The 22,629-nt window shown below is 33.8% G+C and overlaps 3 protein-coding genes and 1 pseudogene across 3 annotated transcripts; 3 read left to right on the top strand and 1 right to left on the bottom strand.

The window, feature by feature from the left end:
• The first annotated feature begins 2,843 nt into the window (after positions 1-2,843).
• On the top strand, positions 2,844-6,579 carry LOC142552016 (uncharacterized). Its single transcript, XM_075661582.1, has 6 exons — positions 2,844-3,045; positions 4,078-4,169; positions 4,313-4,387; positions 4,828-4,889; positions 5,439-5,508; positions 5,631-6,579. Exons 1-6 carry the CDS (start codon positions 2,844-2,846, stop codon positions 6,336-6,338), a joined length of 1,209 nt encoding a protein of 402 aa, XP_075517697.1. The 3' UTR covers positions 6,339-6,579.
• A 6,349-nt stretch (positions 6,580-12,928) lies between these two features.
• LOC142551007 (NAC domain-containing protein 79-like) lies at positions 12,929-15,512 on the bottom strand (annotated as a pseudogene).
• A 3,060-nt stretch (positions 15,513-18,572) lies between these two features.
• On the top strand, positions 18,573-19,393 carry LOC142552015 (uncharacterized). Its single transcript, XM_075661581.1, has 3 exons — positions 18,573-18,826; positions 18,904-19,022; positions 19,167-19,393. Exons 1-3 carry the CDS (start codon positions 18,686-18,688, stop codon positions 19,237-19,239), a joined length of 333 nt encoding a protein of 110 aa, XP_075517696.1. The 5' UTR covers positions 18,573-18,685; the 3' UTR covers positions 19,240-19,393.
• Positions 19,394-19,709: 316 nt separating this feature from the next.
• Positions 19,710-22,376, top strand: LOC142552014 (uncharacterized). The gene is made up of 5 exons (XM_075661580.1): positions 19,710-20,239; positions 20,697-21,509; positions 21,589-21,668; positions 21,749-21,820; positions 21,905-22,376. Exons 1-5 carry the CDS (start codon positions 19,907-19,909, stop codon positions 22,176-22,178), a joined length of 1,572 nt encoding a protein of 523 aa, XP_075517695.1. The 5' UTR covers positions 19,710-19,906; the 3' UTR covers positions 22,179-22,376.
• The last annotated feature ends 253 nt before the right edge of the window (positions 22,377-22,629 follow it).

Genomic DNA, 22,629 nt, shown 5'->3' with positions numbered 1-22,629 from the left:
AAATAAGCGACACAATGTCAGCAGCTTAACTCACGAAAATTCCCAGGAGTTTACTCATCCCAGTACTACCTTCACTCTTCCACGCTTAACCCAACAAAACTGAATGATAGTGACAGATTTATCTTTTAGCTCGAATGTTTCTTAATCTTTATGTCAAAAGTTATATTTGTTACCCACGACACAATATTTATTTCTTATAATTGTGATTTACCGTGCAAAGCCCTATACTAAGCTAATATTGAACATAATGAGGATTGCATTGACGTGGCTGTCAATTTGCCAAATCGTAAAATCATATGCATGACAAACACAAATAATTGTTTGGTATCATAAGAAAACACTTCAAAAGAATCAAAATGAGTTTAAATTAATTTTATGTGTAATAATTACTCTTATATACATCAAAGAGATAAAATAAATAAATAAAAATGAATTCAAATTGTTTTTATGTAAAACAAATTATTTTACATCTACTGTTACTTAAAATGATTTATAAGATTTTTAAAATTTTTTAATATTTTTTTTTAAAAAAAGTCTCGAAAAATAAATTTTTTAAAAAATAATACAATCATCTTCATGTTTTATACTCTGTCAAATTTTCATCGATGAATACTTGTAGAACTTGTAACTTTTTTTATGACACTATTTATGTACAAAACTTTATAACTTCAAAATATATCATGAGAAATTTAGAAATTGTGGTTCTTATTATTTTGACTACTCATGTCGAATATGGTTCTGATTATGGATCACATTAATAAATATTTTTATATTTAGACATAATATTGCAACATTATATAATTATATGTATATCAAACTTAAAACAACTCAATTATATTGATATTCAAGAACTCAGGCAAAAATAAATACTGAACTTTATCGATGTATCGTAGATTTAATTAATTGTTAAAAAATAAAAGATAGTGTGTGAATTGTTCTGCTCATATCATCTTTATATATTTCACACGTGCAACGCACGTGCATATCTTCTAGTATATATATATATATATATATATATATATATATATATATATCAAATATGAGATATTAATATGAAAATAGTTAGCAAAATGACCTTGGTATTTTTTTTTAAAAAAAACCTATTATTCATAGTCTATTCGAAATAGGAGAGTTAATTTTCAAAAAAAAAAAAAATTTAATCAATATCATTTTTCAATATTTATATATATTTAAATTAACATGTAACCCGTGTAATACAAGACAAGTTTCACTTAGATTCAAAATTTATATTTTAAAATTATTTTCAATATATTTTAAATGTATCTATTAATAAAAAAATTGATAAAATAAATTTATCATTTTTATGAGTTATTTGCACCAAACCCCCTTTTAAATATCGAAAATTTACATTTATTCACTGTGAAAGTTAAATATGTATTCTAGATATTAACTTTTATGAGTTATTTGCACCGTGATATTTTTTAAAAATTAGACCGTGCTTAAATCTCTATATATATTTGCCAAAAAAAATAGAATTGACTCGAATCTCTATAATTCTTTGTAAAAAAAAAGCCTAAGACGGCCAAGCATGGGTATGTCCCTGTGTTAGACGTACATTTTGCAGGCTAAGGGAGCTTCACACTCTTAAAGGGCATGTCGAATCCGTGGTGAAGCTAAAAGGATTGGACATTGAAACCATTCAACAACGCTACACTGTGTAAGAGGCATTCAAAGGACGATCATTTTGATGTAATACTTTTGCTTATAAATTACAGCATGCCTTGAATATGTGTGATGCCCCCGACTCTACAACCTCGAGCAAGTGAGACTTCGGATAGTTTGCTAAAAAAAGTTCCGTTCGCAATCTAAACACTTTTATGCTTTCCCCGTGAAGCAATGTAGGACTGGGTTTTGAAGGTTAAGCAATCCAACAGTAGGCCATAGCATGTGTAAGGCAAGATGAGTGGTTTTTAAAACTTTAATTTAAAAAGAGAGATTTTGGCTTGCAAAGAAAAAAAAGAAGAAGACGAGATTGAATAAATTAAGACGAAATGGGGTTAAATTTGAGGTTTCTGTAAAATGCGGGGATGAGGAACGAATCGACGGACACGTCGATCCATGCTCCTGGTCTCATTGATACTAACATCCTTCACGACGCAACTGGGTGTTTCGTTCAGGACGCAACAAATCACCTTCCATCGCCGCCAAATTTGCATACAATCCAGTTATGAGCGGGAATAACAGGAAAAAATTGAATAAATCGAGCCGCCGTGCGCCGCGTGGCTCATCTTTTTATTCGTCCTCGCATCATGGCTTGTTTGTAGAAGGAGGTGTTTTATCGGATTGGTCAGCCGTCAATTATCCACGTTAAAATGCTTGGTCGCAAATTTTGTTTGGATAATTTATAGGAAGATGCAAATTTACATGAGGGTGTAAATCAAGTGAACGAGGTAGACACATCGACACCTGTGGTTTTGATCGATTCAGAGAAGACACCGATTGTTGACAAAGAAGCGATTGGGGAATCTCAAAGTATGGAGTATATTTATGACTACACTACAAGCTTCACATTGGACCATAGCTCGCGCAGAGGATTGGGGTTCTATGAACATGCAGAAACCACTCCAAGTGGCTTCGGATCATCATTCAAAATTGAAGAGAAAGATGGTGATTCTATTGTCTTTTCTTCATTTGAGGCAGATCATTTGGGTGGTGATACTGATCTGGTCAATGGCACAAAAGCTAAAATAGGTGAGAACTCACTAGAGGAGATGCCATCTCCTGAGGAAAATCCGCGTTATGTGCTAATCGGGGGCACCAAAATATACACGTATGACACAGAAGAAGAAGAACACGATGGCCTAACACATGTTAAGGATCAGATGAAACCTGGATCAGGAATAAAGTATCTTGCTGAAGAGAAAAAACTAACACCAATTAAATATGCTGGGTCACCTGCTCTTGATGGCCTAACACATGTTAAGGATCCAAGAACTGCGTCTGGGAGAAAGAAACACCATGATAAAATATCAGAGTCTTGGCCTTTCGAATCTCGAAAAAGCAAAAAGTTTGGGAAAATACCAGGTTAGGACTTCTATTACTTAGTTTGAGTTGTTATTGACTGTTTATAACCCGTAATTTTTGCTTCCGAAATGGAAATATGTTTGTTTGATTCTTTTTATTTTTCTGGAAGATTTGGGTCTTTGACCTGATAGTTTCTTTATTCTTGTATGTTTTTCTCCTCGCCTCGAATATTATGTACTTGCAACTGTGACTTAAATATTGGCTGCAAACAATTCCTGATGGTTGTATGTATGATTTTCTACATATTTATCTGGAGTGGCTACAAAAACCAGAGTTATTGGAAATCAAATATATTTCTGCGAAACTGTTTTCTCATGTATCATTTTATTCTTCCACTGTATTCTGTCATTGTAATAGTATGTTTTTGAACCCGGAATGTAACTTTTGATTATTGGAGCTTCCGTTCAAACAACTTTCTTGTAGCCAGGGTTGGCTTCCCCTGGTGTATCTAAAATCTTCTAGGTTGGCATTCATTCTATTTACATATGATGAGATTGACTTGCTCCAAGTTTGATTCTTTAGAGGTTTTCATTTTGATTTAGATCAGGAGGGAAATAAGAGTTGCTTTTGGTTGTTAATAATTAATAATCAGGACCATGGGCGTGACCTTGTTCTGATATGGCCTTTTGTTTCGGCTTTTCGCCATCTCTTACCATTTTGGAAAATATTTTTGGTATATTTGACTTGCACTTCACGAATTTGCAAATTGGACATTATAACTGTTTCACGTACTGCTCATCATTCTTTTATACGGGTTCACTTTCTTTAAGCATGCTGCTGAGTCTCATCTAATATAAAAGCTATGGGAATTTTTGTTTGTGTCTTTCTTGTTTTCTTCTCATTCCTTTTTGTTTTCCATCTAGAGTTTCTTGGGTTTCAATGCGTAAAATGAATTCATCCCCCCTTTAAAAATTGAGAAGCGTTTTTGCGTTATTTCTAGTTGTTAATTGCATTTTATTTTTAGATTTGGTTATTTGTTCACCTGAATCCCTGATTGGGTGCTGCTGTATGAATGTAAAATTTTCATTTCAGGGGAGAAAAAGAAACACCGTAAAGAAATGATTGCAGCGAAGCATCGGGATAGAATGATTAACGGTGGTGTAGATCTCCAGCTGATAAATTCAGTAAGAAAAAATAATCTTGTTTATTTTACAGCTATATACATTTCCTTGGAGCTTATTCAGAATTTCCGATTATGAGAATTTGTTTGTTAAGCTTGCTATAGGAATCTGAAAACTAGTGAGCATAATTTTATTTTAAATTGTAGAAATTGCAGCAAATGGTTCTCGATGGTGTAGGTATCCTATCATTTCAGCCTATGCACTCACGTGATTGTTCACAGGTAAATATTTTTTCTGGACCGAGTAACTAGTGTATCTCATTATCTGTTATGTTCATCTTGCAACATGCTGTTCTCCATGTGATTTGCTTTCATATTTTATCTTGCTTTTTCCTCCCACATCTACGTAGTAACATCCACGATTGAAAGGCTTCAGTACTTTGAAAGTTGCTTTATCCATGGGCATTGAGGTGTGTACCTGCGTTAAAAGTCGTTGATTGGAACTTTTCTTTTACAGTAGCTGTACACCGTGGATGCTGTTCAAAGGTTCATTTTTGTTGAATGAAAAGAAATTAGTTTGATGCTTCTTTCCTCACCTAAAGAAACTTTAAAACTTACCTGTTGTATGGATTTATGAGGGAAATTCAGCTTAGAGTTTATACAACATCATGTTTTATTGTTCTTTGGGTCCTTGTGTTTTCTAATGATATTGAGTTGTACAGGTTCGAAGACTAGCTTCAATATACCGACTGAGAAGCTTGTGCAATGGATCTGGCAAGAAGAGGTAAAATATGCAAACTTCATGTTTTTCCATGGGTGTAAAAAGTTATCACTCCATTTAACTTCGAACTCAATCAAAGAGGAATAAATCTAATCTCATCAATAACTTCTGAGCATTTGCCACCAAAGATTCTTTTATCCAGTATGATTTGTGGTCGGAAAAAAAAGTTGCTCCACATAAGCAGAGACTAGTGGCAGGTTATTTCTTTATTGGGTAGATTATTTATTTATTCTCTAAATTCATTTAAGTTTGAAGAAATTTTAGTGATCAATGGGTGATTATAAATTCACAATGTTTTTTTATATAAACCCACAATGTTGGTAACCGTTGGTTGCATCTATGGACTGCACTTATTTCAATTTAATCTTGTAATCTGACACTCCTCTGCATTAACCAAGTAGAAGTTATATTTTTTACGAAAACGATCCATGGTTGTGATATGCATAATACTACAATTACCCCTAAGTTGATTGATCTTATAGTGTAGCTATTCTACAAATTATTGACGGCAGTGTTCTGAATTTTTAAATGAACTGTTATTTTGTCGCTCAGATTTGTCACAGTGTCGCGGACTCATCATACGTGTATGCCATGCGCTAGTGATAAATTTCGACTTGAGAAGGTACAGTCTGGGAATCCTCTCCATTCTTTATCTCGATGGTGTTTCCCTTTCTTTCAGCGTCACCAAGTTTGTTCCCCCCAAGTTGCACTTTCCATATTCCAATCTTGATAAGTGATTTTCAGCTGATAGGAGCTGACAAAGATGATGCTGATTTACCTGTTGTCGGTACAATGACTCCTCAATTTCAAAGAGACACTGGTGCTTCCACTTCAAATGGCCCGCAATATTCTCGGGCAAGATCAAATAAGCAAGCAAGAAGCAATAAAATCGCTGGAAAAGTTGGCTCTTACGCTTCTCAGCCTGTATCCTTCGTTTCTCGTGGCGTGATGAATTCTGAAACGATTGACACAGAAAACATATCCCCAGAGACCAAAGATGTCTTATCTAACTCTGTGGAAATTGGGGCATTTGAGATGCACACCACCGGTTTTGGCTCGAAAATGTTGGCTAAATGGGGATTTGTGGAAGGCGGGGGCTTAGGAAAGGATGGCCAAGGTTTGTCGCATCCCATTGAAGTTGTTCAACGTCCTAAATCACTCGGATTGGGCGCCGAGGCTCCTGAAACAAGCACTAACTTAGTGAACATCCATGTTCCACCCAAGCCAACAAGATCAAGTGCCAAGTCTTCTAATGCAAATGATAAATTAGCGAAGAAAGACACTCAAAAACTCGGTTCTTTTGAGAAGCACACGAAGAGGTTTGGATCAAAGATGATGGCGAAGATGGGTTTTGTGCAAGGAATGGGTTTAGGCAAGGATTCTCAAGGCATGGTGAACCCTTTAGTCGCTGTCTGGCGGCCGAAGGCACGGGGACTAGGAGCCATGGGTTGAGCTATTTGTATCCTCTGCTGATTTATAACAAGGGGATGAGAACTGCTCTCCCTTCTCTTAATTCCGTAAGATGTATTTAACTAGTATAACACAGACATCATAACCACAAGGTGGATCCGTCTTGCATGGATGGGAAATAACATGAAATGTATCCATCCTATGATGATTTAAATGGCAACTATTTATGTACTGAAACAACAGATGTTGCATGCAAAAAATCTTTAAAATTCTCTTTGTTTTATTGTTGAAGCTTGAGGTTGCAATGGTGGCACTTATGACTCTGAACCATAACATACTTGATTGAGGCACGTGGAATAGAAAGCAGGGCGATCAAAATTATAATTTTTATATATATACACATATGTATAAACAAATTATATCTGAAATTTGATTTTTTTTCCCAAAAAAATATTATAAAATTTATATATAAACCCATGATCTTTCTAGTGAATCAAATTATTAGGATTGCTATCTTGACCCATCATTCAAGTTAAAACCGTCGCAAATGACATGTGCGACAGTTTATATATAAACCGTCGTTAATTAGCGACTGTTTGTTAAACCGTCGCTAAATTTAGCAACGTTTATTAATAACCGTCGCTACATCTTGTGCAAAACTGTCGCTACTTAGCGACGGTTTGCATGTTTTCCGTCGCTAATATTTTAGGTAAAATAAAAAAAAAATTTAAGAATTTAATAAATCTTTATTGTGAATTGGTACAATCGTATAAGAGATAAAAAAATTGTAATGTCGTGAAGTGATAAAATCGTGTAAAAGATAAAAATTTTAATTGTTTTGAAGTGGTAAAAAAATCGTGTAAGAGATAAAAATTTTAAGTGTTGTGGAGTAGTAAAATCGTGTAAGAGATAAAAATTTTAAGTGTTGTGAAGTTGTAAAATTGTGTAAGTAAGAAAAATTTTAATTGTTGTGAAGTGAAGTGGAAGAAAATGGAACGAATTTAAAGGTATTTATAGAGAGTAGTAGAAGAAAATGGAGGGAATGTTATCGAATTTTTGAAATTTGCGACGGTTGGCTTTCAACCGTCGCAAATAACGGCAACAGTTTTAGCTAAACCGTCGCTAAGATTAGCGACGGTATAATCTAAACCGTCGCTACGTTCAAATTAGCGACGGTTGTACATGATACTGTTGCTAACTTTAAATTTCAAAATAGCGACGGTGTTATACATGACACCGTCGCTAACATTGGAGGGAATGTTAATTATTGACATTTGCGACGGTTGTATTTCAACCGTCGCAAATAGCAGCAACGGTTTTAGCTAAACCGTCGCTAAGATTAGCGACAGTGTAATCTAAACTGTCGCTAAGTTCAAATTAGCGACAGTTTTACATGATACTGTTGCTAACTTTAGCGACGGTTCTATTTAAACCTTCGCTAATTTCAAAATAGCGACGGTTTACATGACACCGTCGCTAACATTAGCGACGGTTTTATGAAAACTGTCGCTAAATAACGTTGTGTTTTATTCTAAACACACCCTAATCGACAACGGTTTTCTAAAACCGTTGTCGATTGTCCGAAAAACACGCTTATAGATAACGGTTCATGAAATCGTTGTCATAAACGTTCAAAGACAACGGTTTTACAGAACCGTTGTTATTAACCCTAAAAACCGTTGTCTTTGACCCCCAAAAGACAACGGTTTTATTAAATCGTTGTCTTTTGCTCAAAAAATGATCTACGACAACGGTTTTAACTAAAACCGTTGTCAAAAGTTTTTTAACAACGATTTTAGTTAAAACCGTTGTCGTATGTGTGTTGTTGATTTTGAAATTTCTTGTAGTGATGCCACTAGGAATCGAATAAATATTTTTACAATTAATATTAAAAATAAAAAAATAAGAAAATAGAGCTAAAATATAAGGATTTACTGAAAAGAATGATGTCTAAAGTTTGTTTAAATATTCTGCAAGAGTGTTTTCTTACTTTATAACCATTTGGCTCCTCAAACCAAAGTTTAATAGGAATTCGAGCAATAATTTTATCATCCATGCATTATTAATTTACCCACATATACAAGATAATTTTTTTGAAGATTTGAATTTTGACTTAAATTCATAATGTAATATATTGTACATTTGTAATGCAGTTAAATGATTTGATTTTGGTGTCTATATTGAAGTCTGTTTATCAAAATAGCTAAACCAGGCAATTAAAAAAAATCAAAATATTTAATTTGAAGAAATAAAAGCTCAAACCTAAAACCGATCATTCAAATGATACGGACAGCTTTGGTTATTAATAATTAATATATGTGGTTTGGTTTGTCATTCAATACAACATATATATTTTGTTCGGTTTGGGATTTTGTCAATCACCGAACCAAACCGCAGATTTAATACCCTAGACGTGATACCCTCATACCCTACCCAAATAAATAAATATTAATTAACTAATCGAAGGCACTTGGCACTATGTGTACTTAGGGTCTAGTAGAATCCCCCGTTACGTTCGGGCTCGCAGAAAATGCCAACAAACATTTGTTCCTTGTCCTTATAAATATTAACCCATGCACGATGAGCACTCACTCCCCTAAAGGTTAAAAAAACATATATAGGGAGAAGAGAAATCCCCATATCCTACCAATCCCAAAAAAAAAAAAAAGGCACAAAGGGTTCGATTAGATTCGTAAAGAGGAAAGATACATGGCGACAGGGGTAGGCGGGGACGGTCTCTATTGGGGTGTATACGAAGGGTGCTTGTCGACAGGAGATATGAGCATCCAACGGAGGCCTTATCACAAGAATTGTGGTTGCATGTTGCACAAGTCACGACTTCATTGCACTCATTTTTCTCGATGTAACAGTGTGTCGTATCCTATTCGACGATCATGGAGCGATAGTTGTCTCGGACTGGTCGTGCCAACAGGTCCCACATCACCAGGTTCGATGTCCCCCACGGTGGCTAAGGCAGCCGGCGAGATGGGGACGACACAATCACGATTGGTGTTGTGATCATGAAGGGGTTGAAGAGGGTACTGGAGTTTCACGTAGTAATAATGCTTGATTTTCTTTTGATTTTGGCTTCTTTGAAATGTAATTGGTCATTGGACTAGGGTTTTCTTGGGTGGTACCAAAATTAGTCTAGTGTCTGGTTTCGCTTGGCTGATGATCGAAGTGGAAAAAAGTTCGGTAAAAAAATGTTACTTGTAATAATTATGTAACATGGTCGTAATCTCTTTCGAATTTGTTTCGTTTTAAAGAATATGTATGAAATAATAAACTTCATTGGTCTAAAATATTTAATATTGGGAGATATTAATTTATGGAGGCCACGTTAATTTTAATATTGTTATATATAATAAATTAGCTACCTTTAATTTATAGCAGTAATTACGAGATATTAATTGGGAGGCCATCCGAAACAAATTAATAATATATAAGATCGATCTCTTCTCTAGCCACCCTTCGAATTTCAAATTATCAAAAATTATTTCGGGAAAAAAATTATCGTCATTAATTTCCAAGGATATATCCGTTAATATGAATATGTGTACGTCGTCTATCTTCAGAATGCTGGAATTGAAACTTAACAAACAAATAAATATAAAATTATAGGATACTGGACGTCCGACTTGGTACAAATTTGTCATATTAGTGGAAAACGTTAAATTGAAACCTTAAAAGTTAAGGATTGATGATAATTCAGAGGTTCCAAGGTTTGAATAGTTCCATAGCCACCAGAATATTGGAAGCACATTCTACCAATTGGCCAATTTTTAATTTTCACTACGTGTTATATATATTTGATTTTTATATGTCAATTCGACTTGAAAACAAATATATATACAGCAATTTTTCACCAGAAAATAAGATATATCAATGAGGAAAAAAATTATCGAGATAAGTATTTTTCAGTGTCACATCTGCATTTCTCGACGTCACATCAATACTCTAGAAAAAAAAAAACCAAAAGCTAGCCGAGTACGATGGGATTTCGGGTAATCTAAATTTTACCAAAGTATACAGTCGAAGGAATAAAAAAAAATATATGTGAGCATTAGAATTGAGTGAAAAATGCATATAGGGCAGGAATCGACAAGTAAAAAATAATTTCGAAGATTTAAAATACAATTACTAAACAAGCTAATAAAACTAAAACGTGTGTATATGTCATATGACCACAAGATCTTAAATTTGGGACGTTGTCTCGAATTCGAGACTAAATTATAACCAAATACTCCCTCGTCAACTTTAAAAAAAATAAAAAAAATCTAATACGTGTCATTTAGTAAAGACTCGAAATATTAATTCAATTAGCACATGATATATAGAAATATTTAAGAGCCAATGTAAATGATTCATTAAATATTTAGGTAGTACTACACTAGTTGATATATCATTTCATTTAAATATTTAAACACAGCTTAACTAGGCATAACCAAAATATGTTGAGCGCATTGATGAAACATTAAGATATCGTTTGGGGCTACAGATGAGATGAATCATATATAGAGATGGATAATATATTTTTTGACATATTTTTTAACCTGTATGATTAATATGTTCAATATTTTAGAATATCTTAAATGTCCTTGAAAATTCTAAATCAATCATAATTTTCAAATGATATAATTGTAAAATTTCATTCATATCGTACTTATCACATATATATATGTTCATCATGTGAATGAAGATAAATGTCTAACGCAAGTCACATATAGTTTCATCACGGGTCAATTGATGTAATTGAGATAACCAAAAAACGATACGCGTGATATGAATAAAAAAAATTGTGCTTCATCTCACCTTCATCAAGTGATTTATATATCACCACATCATCTTGAATATTGGTTGATATATGCATATATTAAAATATAATATATACTATCGTGGAGTGTTTTTGTGCTGTATATTTTGGTGAATATTGGTTGATATATGTATATTAAAAAATTATCGGCCTAACAATAATAATGAAATTACACAAAATATATCATTTTTGAAACAACCCTGAAGGATGATGGTGTGGCCAAGGGAAAACGCATATTGCTATATTATACTCCTCTTAACATTGATAAATTTCCCATAAAGCCACATCAAAATAAAAAACCATTCAATTCTTCAATTCCAAAGCCCCATATTTTTTCTTTTTTTTTCTTATTAATCTAAGTTTGATAATTACCAGGAGATTATCGAGCCTTGTGAATTTAATATATCAAAAAAATGATAATGAGATGATCTCACGTATCAGTTTTATGAGATAGGTCTTCCACCCGAACTGATCCATAAAAAAAGTAATAATTTTATATTAAAAATATTACTTTTCATTACATGTATGAACTGAGTTGATTCATCTCATAGAAATAGATATGTGAGACATAAATATATTTTTAGAGGAATTTCACATCAACTGTGCACCATCATATTCCCCTTTAAAGCAAACTAGTATATTCATGATTATAAATGGGAAATTTTATTTATTTTATTTTTGTTGATCGGAAGAGTTTATTATAATCAGGTTTCGAACTTAAGAATTTGTCGTACATTTGAGATTTTGATGACATATGAACTATAAGTCATTCGCATTTGTGCGTAGATAGATTTTTTTTTTAACACTAACTTGTAATGAACTCAACCGTCGTAATATCATGCATAAAAATTGGAACCTTGATGGATCTAAAATATCAAGCTGATGCGTTCTTTTTTAATTTTCCATTCAATTGCTTGAATAAATTAAGCTTTGAATCTTCTACTGTCGTTACCATACGTGCAAGCAAGAAATTAAGGAGGAAGCTTAGCTTTGAATGAACAAGAATTAATTATTGGAGAATCCCACAAGAAATTAATAATTCTTTTTGTCGAAACCTATAAAGAATAATTGATTGAGTATACAGGATTGGCCCACCTGGCTGTATATCCTGGTGCCAAATTGTAGGAGAACAGCAAGGAGACGCTCCACCTGAACACAAAAATTAATACGTTTTCATGAATCAATTTCGTGTGACAAATTTTTTATTTAGATTATCTAAAAAATTATTACTTTTTTATGTTAAAAATATTAATTTTATCGTAAATATGGATATGGCTGATCAGTCTCACGGATCTTCGTAAATGAGACTGTACCTACTCCCACTCGAATTATTGGCTTCTTCTTTTTTCTAAAATAAATGTAAAATGATCTAAGACACAAGTGCTGTAATTAGCTAATTAACAGGTAATATGTAATAAGTTGAATACAGCTGTAAAATAGGCGACCAAAAATTTTGTACACGAAAAGGTGGAAATATTTTTTCAACATTTGTGACTTGGTAAAACATTGAAAAGGAGTAGTAATTGATTCATTAATTAATTATACCATAATGTAATGTTATATATACTATATATTATCCATTAATCCTCGAATCTTTGATGAATATGACGAGTTGCGAAAGAACTTTTTTTTCCCATTTTAGATCGAAAGTGTTATTATGACACTACTGCATATTAACGTCATGTTAGAGCCACACAGTGTCGCAGCACGTCGAAAAATGACTAAAATTGAATCTATTTTTTTATATATATATTAGTGAAGTGAAATGTGAACAACACTAAATACTAAATAGAGTATTATTATTAACTCGATACTAATATAAAACCGAAGAACTCAACATGCATGTACACAAGCCACATCAATGTCAGTAAATCAGGTTCCTAGCATCTAATAATGAAACATTGCACATAAATTAATAAACCTATAACGATAAATTTTACCATATACAATCATGTACTCGTGATCAGGATCAATAATTTTCTTACTGTGTATCTGGTCTTCAGTACCTCCACAGAGAATCGAAATCCGAAATATTATTAGGACTAAAAGATAGGCCCTCAAGTTCTTGATCATCATCAAATATTGGTGCAATCTTGCTTTCGATGTCTCCTTTGGAAACTACGGAAGTTATTTCATTGACAACTTCAGCGCTCAGTCCAGTTTCTTGAGAACGGCTGACCATAGAATCGTTACCTGAAAAACGCTCCGTTTTGCTCATTTTCGAGGCAAGAAGCTGCTTCAGATTTTCTTGATCAACACCAGTACCCTTGAAGGGAAAGTTAGTCGCATAGCTCGAAATTGAACCTGTGCCAAGAGACGACGAGGCCTGATAGGGGAATGCTGGTGGATTCGGAAGAGGAATTTGAGGGTAGAAAAGGGGGTTCGGATTTGGAAAGGCGAGAGTTAGATTCATGATAAGTTGTGGCGAGATTGTGAGGGGGGAGGAAGTTTCTTTGGGCATGTTGTAATGTTGGTACCGTAGGGTGGTTCAAGATTATTCTTGATGATGAGTTGGAAATATCTACCTTGTATTCATGGTCAGGACCTATGGCGAATATTGAATCGGGCTTTTGATTATTGTTCGAACATGAATAGTCTGCCAATGAGGGAAGATGTGTAGGACTAGGACTATCCAACAAATGAGACTCCATGCTTGCTAGTTTTGCTCCTATGTTCTTGTGAAAAACTTTGCAAACAACCCATTCTTCCTGTCATGACATTAACATTAACATTATTATTTTCAAGGAAATTGAGATACAAAGAAAGTGTTTTTAACTAGTGTGTGTGATAGAATGCTACTATCATGAGAACCTAGTATGACTCTAGTACCTTGGCTGCCTTGGAGAAGTTGTAATTCGAAAAATCGCCCCCCAACCTATATTCATGCATGACCCAATTGGTTTTCTCCCCTTTAGGAGCTCTCCCTCTGTAAAAAACAAGGGTCTTTTTCATCCCAACAAGGCTATTTCTACCCTTGCATTTGATCTCCCTATCTTTGCCAGTTGCCTTCCAATATCCACACTCTGTTGCCCTATTTGTTCTCGTTCCTGTTGGGTATTTTTTGTCTTTTTGGCAAAAGAAGAACCATTCCTTTTCTCCCGTCTTTGCTTTTTCTGAATAATCAAGTCATTAAACAATCAATATGCAAAATCAATAGTTCAATTTTTGATAGCATCACTTGGATAAAATCTTGATTCATATGAGAATTATATATAATTTAATTCATGAGATAAAACACTAGGATATAATACGAGTTGTAATTTTTGACAAAAAAATAGTAAAAATAGCACAAATATAATTTTTTTTTCTGTTCAATCCAAAATGGTCGGTTTGATTTTTATATGAAAATTGACTTGGGCCGAAACTGCAGAAAAAGAAATATGGTTCCATTTTAGTTTAATTTAAGGATTGGGATTTTTCAACAGTGGACCAAACTGAACTTTTTGGTTTTTTCTTTTTTTATATATATATATTTTTTAATTTTTGAGTTTCCATGATCAGAATTTGGTGTATATCGTTATTTTTGGTCTAAAATTAAAGGCACGCCCTTACGTAAATTAAAATTGCAAAGATTACAAAACTATTCGTGATCTATCTGCGAATCATCGTACTCCTACCGTTTAAACTAAAAAATGTTGCTGTTGAAATATATAGATAATTAAATATTGATGCAAAAGGAAAACTAATTAGGGCGTTCGAACTAAATGATCCTCCTTCATCCTCCATGGATAGATCTACCAGTTGGGATGAAGGGATGTTTCACTTCCCTCTTTTGAAAACATTAAACTTATCAATAATTTTTCTCAAAAAAAGAAACAAGAACTTAAATTTTATCATCTTAAATTACACTCCAAATTATCAAAATTCACCTAAAAAGGGGACGCATTTATTTACAAGAAAAATCAAGATCAACATAAATCACAGAAAAAAAGAAGAAGCATGACTTACTCGGCAAATCCCAAGGTTCAGACTTGTTGAGATCAGCTTCTCCAATAGCTCCCGCAGCGAACCTTCTATCCATAACCTTCTTCACAAGATAATGAACAATAATCTCCTCATCCGTCGGATGGAATCGAAACCCTGGAGGCAACTCCTCCACGCAAAAATCGCTGTATTTATCGTTATTAATCTTAGCCGGTAGCTGAGATGGACCTGCAGCAGACCCTTGTTCCATTTTCGGAAACACGTACATGAAATTAATTTGATCGTAACCCCAGAAAAAAATAAACTTAAATATTTTATCCTGAAGGTGGAAAGGAGACGAAGAAAAGCAAATGAGAAAGAAAGGTAAATGGGACACAGGGTTGTTAAATAGAGGAGAAATTGCAAGGGTTGAAGTTTCTTGCGGAGTAAGGATTCTACAAGGAAAGAATAACGGGAATGGAATTATTTGCTAATAAGGGATGAAACCCTTTAGACTTTTTCACTGAATTATACTATTTCATTGCTATTAGTATATTTTTCTGTATCAGAAAATAAAGGACGAGAATTGTGCAGCAAGTTCGATGGGCATATAATATTTGATTAAGACTTTTTCGATGTTGGCTGTTTCAAAGTACGTACTGAAATTGAAGGGATCTTTCAAATATCTATCAAATTCTTAGATTTACAAGTTGTGTGTGTGTGTGTTTGTCTGAAATTCAACCTTAATTTGTTTGATTTGAGCTATCGAGGATAGCTGTGAAAGGATGTGATTCCTCATATGGTATCATGCCATGATCTTGAAATATTCACCAAGTGTGTGCTGGTGAAGATACACGTTTAATTAGTTTTAGCTATTTCTCAGCTACTTCTGTTCAATGTTATTTTTATACTTGAAACGAGTCAATCATGCTTATATTTATAATATTAAGTAATATTTTGACGTAAAAAATAATATTTTTTCATGAATGACAAAAAAAAGAGACATATCTCGTAAAATTGACTCGTATGACCGTCTCACAAAAGTTTTCATGCATTTATACAAATATGACAACTCATCTACAATCTCATTCAAGACTCCACATTAATATTGTACATATAACATTACTGTTCTTTTAAAAGATTATAATTATTTGTGAAATCATACATGATATGACTTTCATAATCATGGAAGACAAAACTTGTGTGAGATGGTCTCATGAGTTATATTTTGTGAGACGGATCTCTTATTTAGATCGTCCATGAAAAAGTATTACTTTTTTTTGCTAAGAGTATTACTTTTTATTGTGAATATCGATAGGGTTGACCCGTCTCATAGATAAATATTCGTGAGACCGTCTCAGACCTACTCATCATGAAATTAGTACTCGATAGGTCAGGGATTAGATCAGATCATGGCTTTCTTCTAATCGTTACTCGAAAACGGAATTATATTTCCCTAGAACCAAGAATTTTTAGTCTGATTCTATTTCAGTTTCTAGAAACGATAAATCGATCAAACGGAGAACAAAAATCTAATCTTAAGAAATCTTGATCAGTATAAGTTAATTTCAAATTTTAAGATAAAATATATATACTCGTGAAATTTAATTACACATATATTTTAAATGACTTGATCTGTATAAGCTGAATTTGACACCTGCATACTTTTATTTTTATAAATAAAAAACGAATCATTAAATAAATAAATTTTATTATTTTTATTATCTTACAAATTATATATTTTTTAATTTTTAAATTTTATAATACTCTTTTTAAATACTTATACTTAAATAGTTTGCTTATTTGATGAATTATAATAAATTTCTTCTTACCATTAAAACTCATTAAAAAAAAACACAAAAACTCTTGTGAGATCGTCTCACGAGCAAATTCAATGAGACAGGTCTCCGACCGAACTCAACTCATAAAAAGTACTATTTTTATGTCAAAAATATTATTTTGTATGATAAATTATTGATCGAATCAAACCATCCCACTAATAAAAATTCGTAAAATTATCTCACAAGATATCTATTCAAAAAAATAATCACAAGTTAAACTCGTTTCAATATCAACTTAAATAAAACCATCAAGAACAGAAAACTGTTTCGATTCAGAATCCTACCCGAGTTTAGATTTGTGATCAGGCCAACAACCACGTATATAATAAACACGATTTTTTTTTCTAAAATCATAGATGTGAAAAATCTTGTCTTAAACAAAACTAAATGATCATTAATGAGTAAAAGTCGATTAGTTGACAAAGACCTAGAAAAATAAAGTAGATACACATTCATGAAAATGGCCCACCAACCATGGGATCTGACTTGTACTGATGCATATACAAGATAAAAATATACTCAGTTTAATTAATCAAATGATGTTGACTTTTGGAAAAGGAAAAAGCACAGCAAATACCAACTTCAAACTTCAATTTCATACAGGAGCTGATACATGTGTGACGACACCAACAACTCATCATTTGCTCTATAACACCTTTCGATTAGTCAATCTGATATCAAGATCTCAATTTTAAATAAATTAGCAAAATTGAGATATAAGTAAATGAAGTTGTTATTTACGACAACGTGTCAAATATAAAAATGTCGGAATATTCTTAAAATCAATATATTATGAATTATTTATAATTTTAAAGTGTGTGATTCATTAAAATGCTTGATTAGTCAATAAGATTGACTTTTTTTTTATCTCAAGTTTGGTTAGAATTTCTCTACTTCCTTCACTAGTTATAACTACTCCAAAGAATATATGTGTCCTCCCTAAATCTTAGCTCTCATTAAAAATCCAACAAAAAGAATTATTACACACGGAATCAGAAAATTAATAAAACTAACTAAAGATTGTCCATTTGTTAGAAAGAGATATTACAGTAGTAAGCCCACGCTTGGTACGAATTATTGAATTAATAGTAAATGAGTTATAAAAGAATTGACAGATAAGAAAATGTAATATGTTTAGTATGATTTTTGTGAATGCGATAAATTAAAGATGATTATATTATACTTAGAATATCCTTGGAATGTCACAGATTTGCGAAACCCGATTGACCGATATTTTATTTTTTCCCACGACAAATGAAACTGAATCGGCTACCTCGCAAACTAGCTCGACTCAGCTCTATCTGTATCATCCGTTCGAAATTTCAAGATCGTGTTTATTTTTGGTCTCACGCGAGTTTGGACATACTCGTGATAGTAAATTTGTCTACCTTTTTTAGATCAAAATTGGTTATTATTGAAGTATATACGATTCAACAATAATGTGTGTGTGATATATTTTCATCACAATTTAGCGCACATTTTTTCTCGGGCAAAGGCTATGGGTATTTGAAATCCCTCTCGGCCCAATAATGGCCTAACATATGTTTTTAATCAATAAGCCCAAACCAATGTTTGGCCCATTAAACTGATTATGGGGCAACGTTGTTTTAAGTTCACGAGTCCATTTCTTTCGAATAAATTAATATTTATTTATTATAACTGAAACCCTTTTATTCGTTGACTTCCACTTTCAAAGAAACTTCAAACACTTGAAACATCATGGAAACTTCCGAAACAAATACCAAGAAACATCTAGGAAAGGCTTGTGATGAACAAACCCAGTTAAATTTACTTATTTTTTCTTGCTTCTGTGATTCTTATCTTCATAAAAAATGGCTGGAATGCTTCCTGGAGTTGAAGCTGCAAGAAGGAGAAGGTTCTCTCAGACCCGTAATTCCAATCATGGCGCCAACTCTTCTTTATGTCTCTACGAAAGAAACCATGGATTTCACATCAGTTCAAGCTATATAATGGTAAATCCATTTTATTTTTCTATTACCGTTAATTATAATTTATGGGGTTCTTGTTTTCATGTTTTGTCAATGAACAGAGAAGTTCCATCGGCAGCCAGGAAGAATGTGATCAGAGCCTTGATACCGTGGCCAGAGAAGCCAAGAAAAGGTTGGATGAAAGGCTGAATTCATCCCATCTTAAATCTGTGAATAAAAGGTAATAATAATTATACATACATATTCCTAGAATTTAATAAATTTTGCTGAATCCCCACTGTTAGCCTGGAATTCTTTTTTAGGGACTGTAATTGTGTAATATATTACGATAAGCTTAAACTTAAGCAAGAATCATTGGATTCAGGGCTTTACAAGGCCAAGAAAGATCACTACATGTGAAGGAACAGGGAACATACTTGCGGATGGAAAAACGATAAAGTGTGGTTGCAGAAGAGGATACACTTATTTTGCAAATGCTGTGATTTTGGTCCGCAAACACGCATGATACACATAATACATGTACTAAGACAGTTTGTTTTGTGCAATTTGTGAAACATGAATGAATGGCTTTGAGAGAAATGAATTTATTTTCAGATTCTCGCAACACAAAATTTCAAGATTTGCACCACTACATATAATTTTGGTCTCTTTTGAAATATTATTATCTCCAAAAGCCCATAATAAGTCAAAAATGGCACCATTTTTTTAACATGAACATAGCACATCCATGTCTTTTGGAGATATTTGATTAAAACAAAAGGCTTCTAGACATATACATTTGCAAGGAAAAAAATTTCTCAATACAAATTCCACTCAAATCCGATTCCAATAGCCCGAAAATTGGCCCAAATAATAACAGGCTTTTAATTTTGTGGCCCATTCACGAATCAAGTAGAAAACTTGGAACTGCAAAAAAAAAAAAAAGCCTTACACGTGTCGTTTTTTCATGTCAAATCCGACGTTTTGAAAACCCAACGGCTAGTGCAAATGACCGTTTGCAAATACAAGAACACAATCCTACTCTCTTCAAATGTAAGAAGCTTGTAAAATAAAAATCCAGAAAACAAGTTGCACTTTGTCTGTACAAAAAAAGGTGACCCGGAAATGGTGCACACATATACTCCAACGTACTACAGATCACTGCAAGACTCTATCAGCTCGATCTGCAACACAATCCTCCCATTTTCATTCAAGAAGCAGAGACTTCCGGCGATCTTGGCTGCGGAACAGCAGCTGTCAAAGCAGCAGTCGGATAATCTGAAATGGGAGCAAGATTCGTTTCACCAGATTCTTAAGTTGATGGGTCTTTGTAAAGAGGGGATTATAGCTGAATCTGGGGTATCTGCTTTCAGAACTCACCTTCTTGAGAGGCTTATGGCTTCGCCCATCGACTACGAGCCGTCCATTATTTTGAAGGATAAGTTGATCTTCTTGCAGGTAGTTTTATTTCGAATCGTGTCTTGATCTTGAAGAGGATTGACTGGTTAATCTTGTTTTCTTTCATTGAAGGAGTTTATCTCGTAAAATCTACTTCTATACGGATTAACCGTATTCACTTTCTTATAGTTCCACTGCGCACAATACACTAAAACAGTTGCTTGATTTATTTTATACCGTGAATCCAGTTACTCAATTTTGTGTCTAATTTGGAACCACTAGACGAAACCCCTGCTTAAACTTTTGATTATTCTCCTCTTTCTTGTTAAATAAAAATATTTCCCAAGGACAAGTTGGAAAACGAAATATGAATGCAGTCTGCTGCATTTTGATGGGTTTACTTCATATTTGGCTTATGCTATAATTGAAGAAATTGTAAATTTTAAATTTTTAGTTCTAACACTTTGCTAACCACAACCTCACACTGTATAATGCTGAATTCTTATATTTTCACCAGGAGTTACTCTATGCCAAATGTATATCAGAGGAAGAGTATCATGCGTCAAAGAGGCCTTTGTTGCAGAGGTTAGCAATCCAGGGAGCTGAAATTGAGGCGAAAGATGTAATAGTCGGAGGGGCTCAAAAGGAAGCTTCAAATGATGAGTGGTCTGTAATAAACTTGAAAGACGAGAAGCGGTGTGAGAGATTGACATCGAGGAATAATCAGAAAGTAGAGTCACCTATAAAGCAAAGGAAAGTGGTTGCATCTGCTTTCGATTTTGTATCACGGAATAAAAATGTAAAGTTTAAAGATGATACAAGTGGCATAGGATGTAAAAATATCAGGCCAGCAGAACAAAGAATTAGCAACTTCAATATTCCTAGAAACGAACTTGCCATTTCTTCTGAAAACCCGTTTTGGAATGGGCATTTAGATGAAAAAGAAAGTGAAACAAAATATATTTTAATGCTGGAGAGCTCACCGGCAAGAAGTGGTGGCAACAAAGGGAAAAAGAAACCCTTTAGGGTTCTTTTTCAGAGAGAACCAAAGGAAGTATATGGTGGTGATTGTAGTGGAAATGGTTCGGTCCTTGAAGGGAAAGATAAGGTAAATTCAAAGAAAATATCATGGGGGTTCGATGGATTCAGGAAATGGAAGAAAAACGATTCTAAGGATGAAACAGCTCCACTGTCTGTAAGTGAAAAATCAGATGGTGTTAGCTACACGGAGCAGCTTGTAGCCAATCCGATCGGGGAAGGACCAGACACCAAGAAAATGAAGCGGAAATTGCATCCAAATGGAGCTCCCATAGATTTTTTCATTGACAAGGTCTAGTATTTTTCATCACCATTTTCACTTTCATATCTCCAAGACAATATTATATTTCGAATGTTAAATAATTTTGTAGGTTTTAGAAGAGAACGTGAAAAAGGAACTAACACGGATCCAAGAAGAACTCCGTGCAAATAATCCAAACGTTCATCTGTCGTAAGCATGCTTTTCGGATTTGATTATATATGTACCATCGATAGCACATCACTAACTAGACATTTAATATGATTTTTTAGGGATGATCAAATTGAAACTATCTCAACTAGGCTTCCGGTCGATACTGAGGACCTGACAAAGTTCTTTCCCAAGTAATGCCAACAAATTTCAACCCTTCTTTGCAATATATTATTTGAGTTCTAAATACTTGCTCTTACTCCTCTGCACAATATCAGAACATGGTGCGATAAATACGGGGATGTTGTGTTGGATGTAGTAAGAAAAGAATTCAAGGACCATGTCGGAGATGTGGGAAATCCTCACATTGCAGCTGCAAATTCGGGGGAGTGCAACTCGAAAAGATGGACGACGTTTGATGATGATGAAAACTCGCATCCAAATCTCTTTGCTCCACAAGCAAGCTTAGCTTCCTCAAAGAACACCCGTGCATCTCTCAATAGCAGCAGTATCGATAAGGGGTTCAAGTATAACCTTTTCTTTGATATGTAGGATCCCCGATGCAAAGCCAAAAGTCGGCTTTCTTTCAATTCACAATACGCTACTTGGCCATATATATCTGCAGTTTAAATAGTGCGTGTGAATGGAGAATGTTGTGTAATGTCTGTTTTGTTGTAACATTTTGTTGTCGTATATGGTGGAGGTCGGTCAACGAACATTGATCCATAAAGATTTATAATCATTCTAGTTTCTTTTGATGCATCACGTTCTCGAGCGGTTTAAAACCATACATAAGGCGTTTACGATTATACATTCGCATATTAAACGCTGGACATCAAACAGAATTACCTTCTTGTAACTCCCTACGAACGGCTTGTCTCATTTGATCGCGTAGTTAGGTCCACGATCGGAGGCTTTGTTCTTCGCTTGGATTGCACTAGAAATCGCAAACGATTTGTGCGTTGAGATTGCGTACTCCGAATTTCCAAAATCCAGAGGCGAT

The sequence above is a fragment of the Primulina tabacum genome, chromosome 7 (genome assembly GCF_025594145.1).
Source record: "Primulina tabacum isolate GXHZ01 chromosome 7, ASM2559414v2, whole genome shotgun sequence".
NCBI lineage: Eukaryota > Viridiplantae > Streptophyta > Magnoliopsida > Lamiales > Gesneriaceae > Primulina > Primulina tabacum.
The sequence above is the reverse complement of the archived record's forward strand: the minus strand, read 5'-3'. Positions and strand labels throughout refer to the sequence as shown.

What these genes read in the sequence shown, in the direction of transcription:
- LOC142552016 (XM_075661582.1), top strand. Translation starts at nt 2,844, where the DNA reads ATGAAACCTGGATCAGGAATAAAGTATCTTGCTGAAGAGAAAAAACTA. An exon ending in AAAGTTTGGGAAAATACCAG is followed by an intron (nt 3,046 to 4,077) that starts GTTAGGACTTCT and finishes TTTTCATTTCAG; the next exon opens with GGGAGAAAAAGAAACACCGT. An exon ending in ATAAATTTCGACTTGAGAAG is followed by an intron (nt 5,509 to 5,630) that starts GTACAGTCTGGG and finishes AGTGATTTTCAG; the next exon opens with CTGATAGGAGCTGACAAAGA.
- LOC142552015 (XM_075661581.1), top strand. Translation starts at nt 18,686, where the DNA reads ATGGCTGGAATGCTTCCTGGAGTTGAAGCTGCAAGAAGGAGAAGGTTC. An exon ending in TCAGTTCAAGCTATATAATG is followed by an intron (nt 18,827 to 18,903) that starts GTAAATCCATTT and finishes GTCAATGAACAG; the next exon opens with AGAAGTTCCATCGGCAGCCA. An exon ending in CTTAAATCTGTGAATAAAAG is followed by an intron (nt 19,023 to 19,166) that starts GTAATAATAATT and finishes CATTGGATTCAG; the next exon opens with GGCTTTACAAGGCCAAGAAA.
- LOC142552014 (XM_075661580.1), top strand. Translation starts at nt 19,907, where the DNA reads ATGGTGCACACATATACTCCAACGTACTACAGATCACTGCAAGACTCT. An exon ending in TAGATTTTTTCATTGACAAG is followed by an intron (nt 21,510 to 21,588) that starts GTCTAGTATTTT and finishes ATAATTTTGTAG; the next exon opens with GTTTTAGAAGAGAACGTGAA. An exon ending in AATCCAAACGTTCATCTGTC is followed by an intron (nt 21,669 to 21,748) that starts GTAAGCATGCTT and finishes ATGATTTTTTAG; the next exon opens with GGATGATCAAATTGAAACTA.